At 46.8% G+C, this 16044-nt stretch overlaps 1 protein-coding gene across 2 annotated transcripts in view; it reads left to right on the top strand.

Moving 5' to 3' along the window:
* Nucleotides 1-16044, top strand: part of DENND4C (DENN domain containing 4C) — a 179972-nt gene that overhangs the window by 101475 nt on the left and 62453 nt on the right. For both annotated transcript variants that reach the window (XM_075316381.1, XM_075316374.1), the window contains exons 11-15: nt 1725-1825; nt 2189-2404; nt 3634-3779; nt 4343-4378; nt 4492-4622. In XM_075316381.1, the coding sequence (XP_075172496.1) occupies nt 1725-1825; nt 2189-2404; nt 3634-3779; nt 4343-4378; nt 4492-4622 (630 nt within the window). The remainder of the gene's footprint in view (nt 1-1724; nt 1826-2188; nt 2405-3633; nt 3780-4342; nt 4379-4491; nt 4623-16044) is intronic.

The following is a 16044-nucleotide window of genomic DNA, read 5'->3' as shown; positions in this document are numbered from 1 at the left end:
CATTGAATGCAATAAAGCACATCCCAACCCGCACGCGGCAAAACCGTGGCAATACCGCGAACAATACCGCGGTAAAACCACGGCAAACCGCATGCGGTTTTCGGGTGCGGTTTGCCGCGGTTTTTTACCGCGGGTGCGGTAATCTTTGAATACCTGCGGAATTTTCTTGAGAAAATTCCATTTTCCAGTGCGCACATAGCCTAAGGGTGGCTGTATCTGCCATTCTTAAGAACTGCAAATCAACTATAAACTTGCTACATAATATAAACAGAACTATTAAAGGAGTTGTCCGACTTAAACTCTAAAAACAATTTTAAGCTAATCTGTGCCGTATTGTCATATAAAACATTCCTACAATTTTTTTTTTTGGTTCTGACTTTTATTCCTCTTGAATTATCACTTTATTCTCTGCAGCTCTTTGTTTACATGCAGCTCAACCAAACATGAAATCTTCTTATGCCAAAATCAGTCAGAGCTGGCACCGCCCTCTTCACACTCATTGGCTGCCAGTAGTCTGCACAGCACAGACTCTAGCAGAGGACAATATGGGCACATATAATGTAATATTGTGCCCCATCCTTGTGCCCATTTTGTAATAAATGTGTCCATCCTATAGTATTGTGTCCCATCCTTCTGCTCATCCTATAGTAATGTCCCCTTGGTGTCCTCTTCTTGTAGCAATGCTCCATCCTGTAGTAGTGTCCTATAATGTGCCATTCTACACACACGCATAAAAAACCAAAGACAAATCCTTCTCACCTGTCCTCTTTCCCTCGGTGGCCTTTTTACTTCTTGCGGCTGCAGCCCCCTTGATGAATGCTGCCGATGCCGCAGCTGACAGCACTTTATATCAGAGGACAGATTCCCGGGCGCTGCACAGGGATGTGCTCTCTATGCAGCTTCACTAGTGATCAGCTGCTACTTCTGATTGGCCGGCAGCTGATCATTGCAGTAACTGTATACAGAGCTTGCATCTGTGCAGTGCCTGGGAATCTGTCCTCTGCTATAAAGTGCTGACTGTGCGGCCCCAGCACAGGCAGCGATCAGCAAGGGGTCTGCGCGCCGCATGCAGCATACCGGCAGCGTCTTTGACACCACTGTGCTACAAAATGCGTGGGAGGGTGCGGGGGAAGGTGGGTGGGGACTCCACGCATTGTACCCGCCCAGCAGGGCGACAACATGTCGTCAGCTGTGATGCCCGTCAACAAGCTCCTGCCCCTGTCGACATGACATCACAGGAAGCAGCAGAATCATGGCAGAAGTGGTCACATCACCTTTCTGAGCCGAGGGAGAGGGGCTGACAGCAGGGCAGGTAGGTAGTCCGCTATCTTCTTACCTGCCCCAATGTAGCCTAATAGTGAAATGACAAAAAATGGCAAAATAAGCCGGATAACCTCTTTTTAAGTTGTGTGTTTTTGTTTGTTTTTTTTTGCCAAGAGTCACATTAAATTGTGAAAATCGAGCAGTACCATGCTCGGGTGCTCTATACTCATAACGAGCAGTCGGATGCTCAGATGGGCTTTACTCATGTACCGAGTATAATGGAAATCAATGGGGAACTTAAGCGTTTTTCCGAAAGATCTTCCCCATTGACATTAATTTTACTCGTTACACGAATCAAGTCCATCCGAGCATCCGACTTCTCCTTACGAGTACCGTAGTGCTCGCTCATCACTAATATTGCACATGAATTACTTAGCTTAACTTTTGGGGGTTTTTTTCAGGTCGGAGGATAAGAGAAACTTAAACTGGAAGCAACTTCCAAAGAAACCAGTGAAGAACCTCCTCAGTATTTTGAAAAAGATCCACCCCCAGCTGTTGACAGGTACATGGTCATTTGATTCTGTGTTTTCAAGCAGCATTGTTGTGTGTGGAGATGAATGAGTTGCAGACAGCTTGGTTTTATTTCTAAAACGTTAGAAAAGTTGGGACATCATATCTTGTCTTCTGCTTAAAGGATTTCTCCAGGAATAGAAAAAAAATATAACTTCGGAAATGTCATTATAAAGAAATCCCTAAATACACTCAATTAGCAAATCACAATTGTTTTTTTTCTAGAGGTGATCACTATAGAGTTAAAATGATCGCCACCATTATTCTTACGGTTTCCAACCCCAGATATTTTATAGGTGTAGGTTTATGTATGGTATTCATGATTAAGTTTTATCTTGAAATATTTTTTTTACAGTCCACCGACAGACTCAGGAGAGTGCAATAGAAATGACTCCTATTGAAGCAGATTTTTCCTGGCAGAAGAAAATGCGTGAGCTTGAAATGGAAATTCAGGAGGCATTTCTACGCTTTATGGCATCAATACTAAAAGGTTACAGGACTTATTTGAAGCCCATCACTGAGGCGCCATCTAAGAAGGCCACTGCTGTAGATTCACTTTTTGATCGCCAAGGTAAATAAAAGGAGCGCATGATGCATAATTCATGATCTAGTCACCATGTCATTAAGTGCTCGCAGCCTCTCAATCGCTGTTAAGGGATCTACTCATTCCTTAGTCTTACACGTCCACTACCCCATGGTAACATGCATGTTATCATCATCTTCATCCTTGACAACCTCCAATTAACTGTGCTGCCCAGCTATTTCACTCTACCCCTCGTTACTCTTCGCTATCAATCCACTGAATAGCTGCCCACTGATTTAATTTCAAAATAATAATTCATAATCTGTGGTCCACACAAGACCTCTTTCTTTGTTTGCTCTTTCTCTTGTCAGCTCATTACATGACCATTTTCATGATTTCTCCCGTGCTAGCCTAATGCTGTAGAATTGGTTACTCCAGCTGGTCAGACTTTCTTACACATTTTTGAAGCCTTCAAAACAAACCTGTAAATCCTCTATATTGGAAAGCCCACAATAATCCTCATGTCACCACAGTGCCATATGGGCAGCTTTTACTCTCACCTACTATCTCCTTCCTATTTACCATGTAGAAGTCAGGATCTCATATTTATACAGGTTCTGCCTTATGGTTTTATATGTGCTACAACCTGAGATTGGGCACTTTAAAACCAGTCATTTCACAGATGTCTCCACTAATGATCAGCGAGCGTTTTCGATACTCGATAGAGAAATCGGGGTGCTTGGGTAATTGCAGTGCTTGGCCGAGTATCACGACCATAAAGCAAAGGATTGCTTCACGGCATGATGTGAGCAGGCCACCCCAAGGAGAGCCATTTTTAGTCTCTGAATGGCTCTCTCTGGGGAACTTTTCAGATGTAGTGTGTCCACGTCTCCCCCCCCTTCCCCCCCACCCACCAAAAAAAATGCCAAAAATAGAAAACCCTCCCCCCCATCGGACATGCTCCGTTTATGGCTGGCTGTATGTGGGTGGAGCGCTGAACTGCCCAATTATTGACTTCCATTATACTCGTTACTCGAGTCCTTTCAGATGGTCTGACCTTCTCGGCTCAAGTAATGATCCCTCAAGCATTATAGTCTCCATAAGTTATTTTAACCATATGATTAGTTATATATTTATGTCAGCATTTATGTGTACATCAAATTCTAAGGGTTTTTTTGTACACCCAGTATATACCAATAATTTATATAAAAGCACCTGTAATGGGAGACTAGGATTTCTGTTGTTACTGTACACATTTTTGTTATCTCCCATTATAGGGTTTCAGAGAAGCAGAGATCGTGCTTACGTGAAGTTTTACACCCAACTAATGACCACGCAGATCTTCATCCGCTTCATTGAAGAATGCAGCTTTGTCAGTGACAAAGACACCAGCTTAGCTTTTTTTGATGACTGCATTGAAAAGGTATAAAAATATTGGATTGATGCACATGCTACAAAGTTGCCATTATATCGTATGCATGACCTAAAGCAGATGTGTCAATATGATATAGAATAGGGAGCGGTTAGTTGTACCGGAAAGAGTCCCATAGTCAACGAATTATGCACTGGTGCGCTGATGGGGCACTTTGGAGCACCGTTCTCGGGACCAGGGGGGCCATCTGTGGGAAAAGATAACTTTTATGCATCAACCCCTTTATACATTGTTGGTCATCTATAGGATTAGTAATGGCTTGTTGTAAAGACACACTCCTAACAGCTCAGCTGAGCTCCTACAGTGCATTTCTCTGTGCTGCGCTGCATTCTTAGAGAGTTACTTTTACTGCATTGTTGGACGGTACTTGAGAAATAGAAGCTACAATTCCTGGAATGAAAATTACCAGGCCATGCTCTATACTGAACAAGTAGGGAACAGAAGACCGTGTAAGCTGGTAAATGGAGCTCTGGAATGTAGGCTGTCACGCAAGAGCACTACAGGATAAGTACACGATTATCACATTGACATTAATATATTTTTATTTTTTAAAGCTATTTCCTGATAAAGGCAATGAAAAAGGGGACAAGGTATGTGTCTATAGCTCACTTTTTAGCCTCAATTTCAGAATGGCGCTGTTTCTTATTGATTTTCCTTGGATTCTTTCTTACACTATTGATTGCCATAATTGTCTGCTTTACAGGCAGACCAGGAATACGCTGAAGATACCCGTCTGATAGAGCTGGATGAATCTCAGAAGAGTGAACACACAGTGTTTATAATGCCACCTGAGCCTCTGCCAGAGGACGGGCCTGATCCAGCGCCAAAATATAGGTAATTAATTTGTTAACCCCTTAACGACCGCAGGCAGTAATATTACGTCCTAGCGATCATTATGTTACTGCCCGCGGCAGCATGCCGCGATCGGCACACATCTCAGCTGATTTTCACAGCTGAGATGTGTGCCTGCTAGGCACGAGCAGAATCGTTATCTGCTCGTATCGTTTAACCCATTAAATGGAGCTGTCAATATGTGACAGCGCCATTATAACGGCATCGGCGGTAAACGTTTACTTACCGCTCGATACCGGAAGTCTCGTGATGTGATCACGTGACTTCCGGTAGTTGTCATGGTAGCACAGGGTCATGTGACTCCTGTATTACACATGAACTACTTTCAGTTTCACTCGGCCCGCAGCCGAGTGAACCAGAAAGTGAGCGTATCTGCTGTTTACAGCTGTGTAGCTGTGATCAGCAGATAGGGCAGAGCAATCGGATTATTGATCCATATAGCCCCCTAGGGGGACTAGTAAAATTAAAAAAAAAAAGGTTTTTACAAATTAAAAAAAAAACAATAAAACCTAAGTTCAAATCACCCCCCTTTCGCCCCATTGAAAATTAAAGGGTTAAAAAAATAAAAAAATATACAAACATTTGGTATCGCCGCGTTCAGAAACACCTGATCTATCAAATATAAAATCAATTAATCTGATCAATAAACGGCGTAGCGGCAAAAAAATTCCAAACGCCAAAATTACAGAGGTTTTTTTGTCGGCACAACTTTTGCGCAAAATGCAATAGCAGGCGATCAAAACGTAGCATCTGCGCAAAAATGGTACAGTTAACGTTGGCTCGAGACACAAAAAATAAGTAATCACTGAGCCATATATCCCGAAAAATGAAAACGCTACGGGTCACAGGATATGGCGTAAATTGTGCGCCACTATTTTTGGACAAACTTCCGTTTTTTTTTTTTTAACCCCTTATATAAAAGTAAATCTAACATGTTTGGTGTCTACGAACTCGCACTGACCTGAGGCATCACACCCACAGATCAGTTTTACCATATAGTGAACAGAGTGAAAAAAATATCTCAAAAACAATAGTGCTATCGCACTTTTTTTGCAATTTTTCTGCATTTGGAATTTTTTTGCCGTTTTCCAGTACACTATATGGTAAAACTTATGGTTTCATTTAAAAGTACATTCCGCAAAAAATGAGCCTTCACATGACCATATTGATTGAAAAATAAAAACGTTACGTCTCTCAGAAGAAGAATAACGAAAAAAAAAAACGGAAAGCGAACAATCGGCTGGTCGTGAAGGGGTTAAAGTGGTTCTGTCACACTGTTTAACAGTAAGGATTGATTGGCTGCAGTGGTCTGGTTCCATCCGAACCAGAAGTAAAAACATGAAGACTGTTTCTTACAGCTCAGATGGAAATGAAATAAATGCAAGAATTGTTTGTTGTTTTTTTTTTTTTTTAACCAATAATTTTTATTTTTTTTTTACATATAACATAAGCATAAACAGAAGTTCCAGGCGGCACACAATCCTTCAAGGTGCACGTGTCCAAGGAAGGCATCCACAGTATAATTAGTACAAAGGACCGGCACTCAAAATCTTCTGAAATATTTTTGTAGTTTATTCCATCATATCATACAGGCGTAAATTACGCGTTTCGGCTAATAGTGAGCCTTTTTCACATCCACAACATAAGCATGAGATGGACATTAATCACAATTGGGTTTTTGGGTTTTGAGTTATCTCTCTTTAAACCATAAATCAAGAACCTTGAACTTCCCTAGCCCTCCCCCCAACCCACGCAGCTAGCTTCTTTTCTGACTTTATAGAGGTGGTCCACTCCACCCCGGAAATACCAACTCCCATTCTTTGTCTAACAGCATAGGTTCTTCTTCCTTCTATTTATCTATGGGTACTTTCAACTTTCCCAACGAGCCATTTATGTCCTCCAGTAAATACCATGTCTTTGATCTAAATGGTGTCATGTAGCTAATTATTTCTGTTTCAGTGTGATAGCGCAGCAAAAATGCCCTCCATTTTGTTATCAATGTTTTAATTCCTTGCTCCTTACTTCGTTCTGCCTCCCGCCAGTCTAGATTGAGTAAGGCTTTAAGCTGCCCGATAATCTCGACAAATTCGGGTAGCCAGTCATCTAGCCAGTGCTTTAGGATTAATCGTTTAACCATTAGGCATATAGAGTGAAACAAAATCGGACTAGCCCCCCCCTCCCTCCATAGATTTCTCACCCTCGCCTGACTCACAGTGGAATAGGTATGTCAGTGGACTCAGAGGTATGTTTTTCTTCCACAACCTCTCCGCCATATTTCTTATGTTTTCCCATAAAGCTCTTACTGTTGGGCAGTCCCAAACACCATGGAAAAGATCTGCATCTCTGAGCTTACATTTTGGGCAGTGTATTTTGCGATCCCTCATTGCACCGGACGCCGGGATGTTGAATGCTATGATTGCCCTGTGCATAATTCGGAACTGCGTATCCCTAGACACCTTGCTCAGTACACTTTTCCTCAAGATTCTCCATCCATCTAAAATTTGTTGTCCTATCTCCATACCTGTCCCTCCCAATTGCTGCACCCAACTTTTAAAAATTTGATCTGGCTCTTTCTGGATAAAAATCCCTTTGAACCGTCTATATAATGCTGTTATGGTTGGTTTTTCTTCCATGGGAAGAAGAAAGTCGTCCATGACATTATTACGCGTTTCTTCCTCGACCCGCACCAGTAGGGACATTACCAAACCCTTTATTTGCCCGTATTGTAGCGCCTGGTGTGCCCTCAGCCCAAATTTATCTACTATCTCCTGTTGCCTCATCCATCTGTTATCTTCCTTATGAAGAAAACGTGCCACCTTTTTGTATCCCTTTTTCCCTCCACTCCTGTAACAAGCTGTTTTCCCTCAAAGCCGTGAAGGTGGGGTTCCCCCATAATGGGAAATGCTTGGAAATTCGCCATGATAGTTTTAACTTCCTCCTTATTTCTTTCCACGCTGCAATTGTATCTTGGAAGATCACTGTTTGCTTGATTTTAGTGGAAAGGAGGCCCTGTGGTGTATGTAAGAGTGCTAATATGTTCCACGGGTGAGCATACGCTTTTTCCAATTCCACATCCGAATGCCAAGTAGTATCTTTCAACCAATCCACTATATGTCTGGCCATACAAACTAGATTGCACCCCCGTATATTTGGTAAATTTGTGCCTCCTACCTCCTTGGCCATCATAAGGGTTTGCAGTTTTATTCGGGGGCGACGACCTTTCCATATGAATTTTCTAATTCCTACTTCTATTTTCCGTATGTCGTTATGCTTTAGCAACATTGGGATGGTTTGTAAGGGATATAGTAGTTTTGAGATACTCATCATCTTCAATAGGGGTATCCTCCCCAGGAGACTAACAGGTAGGTTCTGCCATCTCTCCAGCTCTGTGATTATTTTAGTTATTACCTGGGGGAAATTCAAATTATACACCCAATCTATTTTCCGCCCCATTTTTATACCCAAGTATTTTATGCTTTTTTTGGCTAAGGGGATATTGCACACTTTTTCACCTCTGTTTTTCTGTTCATCTCTTTCCCTAAGATAAAGTACCTCGCACTTCGCTTTATTTAACACAAACCCAGAAAAATTATCAAACTCCTCCAACAAGTCTAGTACCCTTGGCAAGTCTCTTTCCACTTTGGCCATAAAAAGTATAATGTCATCTGCAAAGTATGCAGCTTTTAGAGTTTTGCTCCCTATCTTAATTCCTTTGTATGGTCCATGTTATTCTAGTAACCGTGCCAATGGTTCCAACGCCAGGTCAAAGAGTAGAGGAGATAATGGGCACCCTTGGCGTGTCCCCTTTTGCAACGAGAAAACGCTCGACAAGTGGCCCGGTATTTGCACTCTCGCCAGCGGGTTTGGTGTAAATCGCTCTTTCTTTGTCGCTCCATTGGGAGACCCAGACAATTGGGTGTATAGCTATGCCTCCGGAGGCCACACAAAGTATTACACTAAAAGTGTAAAGCCCCTCCCCTTCTGCCTATACACCCCCCGTGCTCACGGGCTCCTCAGTTTTTATGCTTTGTGCGAAGGAGGCAGACATCCACGCATAGCTCCACAGCTTGGTCAGCAGCAGCTGCTGACTAGGTCGGATGGAAGAAAAGAGGGCCCATAACAGGGCCCCCAGCATGCTCCCTTCTCACCCCACTTTGTCGGCGGTGTTGTTAAGGTTGAGGTACCCATTGCGGGTACACAGGCAGGAGCCACATGCTGTTTTCCTTCCCCATCCCTTAATGGGCTCTGGGCGAAGTGGGATCCGGATCGGTCTCCAGGCACTGGGACCGTGCTCCCTCCGCAGCCCCTGGGAATCTGCTGGATAGGAGCTGGGTATCGTCAGGGACAAGGCCCTGCTACTATGAGGTACTCTGTGTCCCCGTGGGGACCGCGCATGGAGCGCTGGTGCCATACACATTACAGCACTGCTGGGTGTGTTAGTGCGCCGGGCATGGAGCGCTTGTGCCAGACACTTTCCAACTCTGCTGGGTGTGTTAGTGCGCCGGACATGGAGCGCTTGTGCCAGACACTTTCCAGCTCGGCTGGGTGTGTTAGTGCGCCGGACATGGGGCGCTTGTGCCAGACACTTTCCAGCACTGCTGGAGGTGTTAGTGCGCCGGGGGACTACGCGCGGCCGCGCTTATTGCCAGCCGCGCTTATAACTTTAGTCCCCGGCTTCTGCGGCCTAGTGTCGTTTTTTCCCACCCACAGGCCTGCCAGTCAGGGGAGGGGCGGGACGCTGCACGGATCGTCAGCGGAGGGCTGGAGCATACATTAGTATCCTCCTCCCTCCTCACTCAGTACAGTGGGGCACTGGGTTCCCGCACTTTTCTTGGGCATGCCCACGGTCTCCTCCTCCTCACAGAACGCCGGCAGCCATTCCTGTCAGCGATTCGGACGCTGGAGAGGAGAGACAACAGGGAGACCCAGGCAGGGAATTTGGTGACCACACAACCGCTCTGAGCGGTCGGTAAGCAGCACCTGTGGTGCTGGCCCCACTGAGTACCGAAGTGTGTATATATATATATATATATATATATATATATATATATATATATATATATATATATATATATATATAGGCTTATAGGCTATACATTGCACTGTACGGTCGCTCTGTTGATTCTTGGCTATATACTTTCCTGGTTGTTCTCAGAGGAGACAACATGTCATCTGTAAAAAGCAAGGGTGCCACAGCACAGGCGTATTTTGCAACCTGTACCTCATGTACAGCTGTACTACCGGCAGGTTCCACTGACCCTCATTGTGTGCAATGCTCGGCCCCTGTAGCACTTACTCAGCCGGAGCCTCTGCTACAGGTGGCCCAGGTGGATCCACCTGCTACCACTGTCCAGGTGACAGGGACGGAGTTTGCAGCCTTTGCTGACAAACTGTCTGAGACTATGGATAAATGGTCTGCTAAAATACTGGAAGCTTTGCAGTCCAGACCGGTGATTCAGGCCCCGGGCTCTATCCAATCCTTGACCCCTGGTCCCCCTCAATTGGAACGGCAAAGTGCCCCGGGGGTAAACCATAGGTCCCAGGGTGAGGTCTCTGACACGGACTGCAGTCCCAGGCCGCCCAAGCGGGGTCGCTGGGAAATTCCCTCCACTTCATCACACTGTTCAGGGTCCCAGCAGGGGGACTCTCTGGAGGATGAAGTGGAGGTATCAGATCAGGATTCTGATCCTGAAGCCGCTCTCAACCTAGATACACCTGAAGGTGACGCAGTAGTGAATGACCTTATAGCGACCATCAATCAGGTGTTGGATATTTCTCCCCCAGCTCCTCCAATTGAGGAGTCTGCTTCTCAGGAGAAATTCCGTTTCAGGTTTCCAAAGCGTACATTAAATATGTTTCTGGATCACTCTGACTTCAGAGACGCAATCCAGAAAAACCGAGACTGTCCAGACAAGCGTTTTTCCAAGTGCCTTAAGGACACACGTTATCCCTTCCCCCCCCGAGGTTGTCAAGGGCTGGACTCAGTGTCCTAAGGTGGATCCTCCAATCTCCAGACTGGCGGCTAGATCCATAGTTGCAGTGGAAGATGGGGCTTCACTCAAAGATGCCACTGACAGACAGATGGAACTATGGTTGAAATCCATCTATGAAGCTATAGGCGCGTCTTTTGCTCCAGCATTCGCTGCCGTATGGGCACTCCAAGCTATCTCAGCTTGTCAGGCGCAGATTCATGCAGTAACACGTACATCTGTCCCGCAAGTGGTGTCCTTAACCAATCAGGCGTCGGCGTTTGCGTCCTACGCCATTAATGCTATCCTGGACTCTGCGAGCCATACGGCGGTGGCATCCGCCAACTCGGTGGTACTCCGCAGGGCCATGTGGCTACGTGAATGGAAGGCAGACTCTGCTTCCAAAAAGTTCTTAACCGGTTTGCCATTGGCTGGCGACCGCTTGTTTGGTGAGCGATTGGATGAAATCATTAAACAATCCAAGGGAAAGGATTCATCCTTACCCCAGTCCAAACCAAACAGACCTCAACCACGGAAAGTTCAATCGAGGTTTCGGTCCTTTCGGACCGCGGGCAGATCTCAATTTTCCTCGTCTAAAAGGCCTCAGAAAGATCAGAGGAACTCCGATGCATGGCGGTCTAAGTCACGTCCTAAAAAGACCGCCGGAGGAACCGCTCCCAAAGCGGCCTCCTCATGACTTTCGGCCTCCTCAAACCGCATCCTCGGTCGGTGGCAGGCTCTCCCGCTTTTGCGACGCCTGGCTGCCACAAGTAAAAGACCGATGGGTGAGAGACATTCTATCTCACGGTTACAGGATAGAGTTCAACTCTCGTCCTCCGACTCGTTTCTTCAGAACATCTCCACCCCCCGACAGAGCCGAGGCTCTTACGCAGGCGGTGGGCACCCTGAAGGCGGAAGGAGTGGTGATCCCGGTTCCTCTTCAGCAACGGGGTCACGGTTTTTACTCCAACTTGTTCGTGGTGCCAAAAAAGGACGGATCCTTCCGTCCCGTTCTGGACCTAAAGCTGCTCAACAAGCATGTGAAAACCAGGCGGTTCCGGATGGAATCGCTCCGCTCCATCATCGCCTCAATGTCCCAAGGAGATTTCCTGGCATCAATAGACATCAAAGATGCTTATCTCCACGTACCGATTGCGCCAGAGCATCAGCGCTTCCTGCGCTTCGCCATAGGGGACGAACACCTTCAGTTCGTAGCACTACCTTTTGGCCTGGCGACAGCCCCACGGGTCTTCACCAAGGTCATGGCAACAGTGGTGGCAATCCTACACTCTCAGGGACACTCGGTGATCCCTTACTTAGACGATCTCCTTGTCAAGGCACCCTCTCAAGGGGCATGCCAACACAGCCTGAACATTGCTCTGGAAACTCTCCAGAGTTTCGGGTGGATCATCAATTTTCCAAAGTCAAATCTGACACCGGCCCAATCACTGACATATCTTGGCATGGAGTTTCATACTCTCTCAGCGATAGTGAAGCTTCCGCTGAACAAACAGCGTTCACTACAGACAGGGGTGCAGTCTCTCCTTCATGGTCAGTCACACCCCCTGAGGCGCCTCATGCACTTCCTAGGGAAGATGGTGGCAGCAATGGAGGCAGTTCCTTTTGCGCAGTTTCATCTGCGCCCACTTCAATGGGACATTCTCCGCAAATGGGACAGGAAGTCGACGTCCCTCGACAGGAACGTCTCCCTTTCTCGGGCAGCCAAAGCTTCCCTTCAGTGGTGGCTTCTTCCCACTTCTCTGTCGAAGGGGAAATCCTTCCTGCCCCCATCCTGGGCTGTGGTCACGACGGACGCGAGCCTGTCAGGGTGGGGAGCGGTCTTTCTCCACCACAGGGCTCAGGGGACTTGGACTCAGACAGAGTCTTCCCTTCAGATCAATGTTCTGGAGATAAGGGCAGTGTATCTTGCCCTATAGGCGTTCCAGCCGTGGCTGGAAGGCAAACAGATCTGAATTCAGTCGGACAACTCCACAGCGGTGGCATACATCAACCACCAAGGCGGGACACGCAGTCTGCAAGCCTTCCAGGAAGTTTGGCGGATTCTGCTGTGGGTGGAAGCCACAGCCTCCACCATATCCGCAGTTCACATCCCGGGCGTAGAAAACTGGGAAGCAGACTTTCTCAGTCGCCAGGGCATGGACGCAGGGGAATGGTCCCTTCACCCGGACGTGTTTCAGGAGATCTGTCGCCGCTGGGGCATGCCGGACGTCGACCTAATGGCGTCCCGGCACAACAACAAGGTCCCGACGTTCATGGCACGGTCTCAAGATCACAGAGCTCTGGTGGCAGACGCCTTAGTTCAGGATTGGTCGCAGTTTCAACTCCCTTATGTGTTCCCTCCTCTGGCACTGTTGCCCAGAGTGTTACGCAAGATCAGGGCCGACTGCCGCCGCGCCATCCTCGTCGCTCCAGACTGGCTGAGGAGGTCGTGGTACCCGGATCTGTGGCATCTCACGGTCGGCCAACCGTGGGCACTACCAGACCGACCAGACTTGCTGTCTCAAGGGCCGTTTTTCCATCTGAATTCTGCGGCCCTGAACCTGACTGTGTGGCCATTGAGTCCTGGATCCTAGCGTCTTCAGGATTATCTCAAGAGGTCATTGCCACCATGAGACAGGCTAGGAAACCAACGTCCGCCAAGATCTACCACAGGACGTGGAAAATATTCCTGTCGTGGTGCTCTGCTCAGGGTGTTTCTCCCTGGCCGTTTACCTTGCCCACTTTTCTGTCCTTCCTTCAATCCGGATTAGAAAAGGGTTTGTCACTAGGCTCCCTTAAGGGACAAGTCTCTGCGCTCTCTGTCTTTTTTCAGAAGCGCCTAGCCAGACTTCCACAGGTACGCACGTTCCTGCAGGGGGTTTGTCACATCGTACCTCCTTACAAGCGTCCGTTAGAACCCTGGGATCTGAACAGGGTACTGATGGTTCTTCAGAAACCACCGTTCGAGCCAATGAGGGATATTTCTCTCTCACGCCTTTCGCAGAAGGTGGTTTTCCTAGTAGCAGTCACTTCGCTTCGGAGAGTGTCTGAGCTAGCAGCGCTGTCATGCAAAGCCCCCTTCCTGGTGTTTCACCAGGACAAGGTGGTTCTGCGTCCGGTTCCGGACTTTCTCCCTAAGGTGGTATCCCCCTTTCATCTCAATCAGGATATCTCCTTACCCTCTTTTTGTCCTCATCCAGTTCACCAATGTGAAAAGGATTTGCACTTGTTAGATCTGGTGAGAGCACTCAGATTCTACATTTCTCGTACGGCGCCCCTGCGCCGCTCGGATGCACTCTTTGTCCTTGTCGCTGGCCAGCGTAAAGGGACACAAGCTTCCAAATCAACCCTGGCTCGGTGGATCAAGGAACCAATTCTCGAGGCTTATCGTTCCTCCGGGCTTCCGGTTCCCTCAGGGCTGAAGGCCCATTCTACCAGGGCCGTGGGAGCGTCCTGGGCTTTGCGGCACCAGGCTACGGCTCAGCAGGTGTGTCAGGCGGCTACCTGGTCTAGCCTGCACACTTTCACGAAACACTATCAGGTGCATACCTATGCTTCGGCAGATGCCAGCCTAGGTAGGCGAGTCCTTCAGGCGGCGGTTGCCCACCTGTAGGACGGAGCCGGTTGCGGCTCTATTATGAGGTATTATTTACCCACCCAGGGACTGCTTTTGGACGTCCCAATTGTCTGGGTCTCCCAATGGAGCGACAAAGAAGAAGGGAATTTTGTTTACTTACCGTAAATTCCTTTTCTTCTAGCTCCAATTGGGAGACCCAGCACCCGCCCCTGTTTTTTGTGTACACATGTTGTTCATGTTGAATGGTTTCAGTTCTCCGATATTCCTTCGGATTGAATTTACTTTAAACCAATTATAATTTTTTTCCTCCTTCTTGCTTTTGCACCAAAACTGAGGAGCCCGTGAGCACGGGGGGTGTATAGGCAGAAGGGGAGGGGCTTTACACTTTTAGTGTAATACTTTGTGTGGCCTCCGGAGGCATAGCTATACACCCAATTGTCTGGGTCTCCCAATTGGAGCTAGAAGAAAAGGAATTTACGGTAAGTAAACAAAATTCCCTTCTTTATATAGGCTCTGAACTGCCCTTTCAAGCCCACCTTGTCCAATACTTTTTCCAACCAGCTCCACTGCACATTGTCGAACGCCTTCTCCGCATCCAGTGTCACCAGCGCCGGCTTCCCTCTCTCCTCCACATCCTTGCCTACGGCGTCGATCGCCAACAGCGTCCGCCTGATATTTGTAACTGCGCTTTTCCCTTTAATGAAACCAACCTGCGCCGGAGCTACTATTGCTGGCAGGGCTTCTGCTAGTCTATTCGCCATGATTTTGGAAATTATTTTTATATCTTGGTTGATGAGGGAAATTGGCCTATATGATGCTGGGTTTTCCAGATTTTCTCGTCTTTCGGTATGAGGTTAATATGTGCTAGATTTGACCTCTCTATTAGATTACCACCCTGTAATAAATCATTATACTATTTTGTTAGTATTGGGGTTATCTGCTGGGCCATGGCTTTATAAAAGTCCCCTGTATACCCGTCCGGACCCGGAGATTTCCCCGACTGCAAAGACTTAATGGCCACCTGGACCTCTCCTTCTGTGACAAGTCTATTTAAATCACTCAGTTGGTCCGCTGTTAGTCTAGGAAGATTTATTTTCTCAAGAAAGGCATTACCGTCTCGCTCCCCAGCCTCCTCTTGGGTGTAAAGTTTTGAATAAAAGCTTTGTAATTCACTAACTATCTCTACTGGGTCAGTAACAATATTCCCATCTTTCCTTTTTAGCTTTAGGATAGTGCTCCTAGTTTGCCGCCCCTTAGCTAAATTAGCTAAAAGTTTACCTGCCTTATCCCCATAGCGCCACAAATCTATGTCTAGTTGTGTTTTCCTCATGAGTTCTCGTTTTTCTGCCCACATATCAAAGTTCTTTTTGGCTTGTTTCCATTTTTTTCTATTTTTTATTGAAGCATCACTCAAGAATTCTGTATACGCAGCAGGTAATTGGGCACTTGTGGTATTAAACTTAGCATTCACTTGCTTTTTAAGCCCAAACACTTGTGCCATCAAGTGCCCTCTCATTACCACCTTTCCAGCCTCCCAATATAGCTGCGGGTTCATCTCCTCTGACGCACTGTGGTATTCAAAGTCACTCCACCACCCCTGCATTACTGTTACAAACTGCTGATCCCTAAGCAAAAAGGAGGGGAACCTCCAAATAAAGTCAGTACCCCTAGGATAATGGTCAGCTAAGTCTAATGATATCGGCGCGTGGTCGGATATTACCATGTCTTCTATCTTAGCCCCCCTGCATCTATCCATCAAATCACTACTCATCAACAGATAGTCAATTCTAGACCATGTTTGATGCGGGTTCGAATAGAAAGAATACTCTCTTTCGCTCCAGAACTCTTTTCTCCATAC

The sequence above is a fragment of the Anomaloglossus baeobatrachus genome, chromosome 1 (assembly GCF_048569485.1).
Source record: "Anomaloglossus baeobatrachus isolate aAnoBae1 chromosome 1, aAnoBae1.hap1, whole genome shotgun sequence".
Classification (NCBI taxonomy): domain Eukaryota; kingdom Metazoa; phylum Chordata; class Amphibia; order Anura; family Aromobatidae; genus Anomaloglossus; species Anomaloglossus baeobatrachus.
Note: the sequence above shows the minus strand (reverse complement) of the source record. Positions and strands in the feature narration are given on the sequence as shown.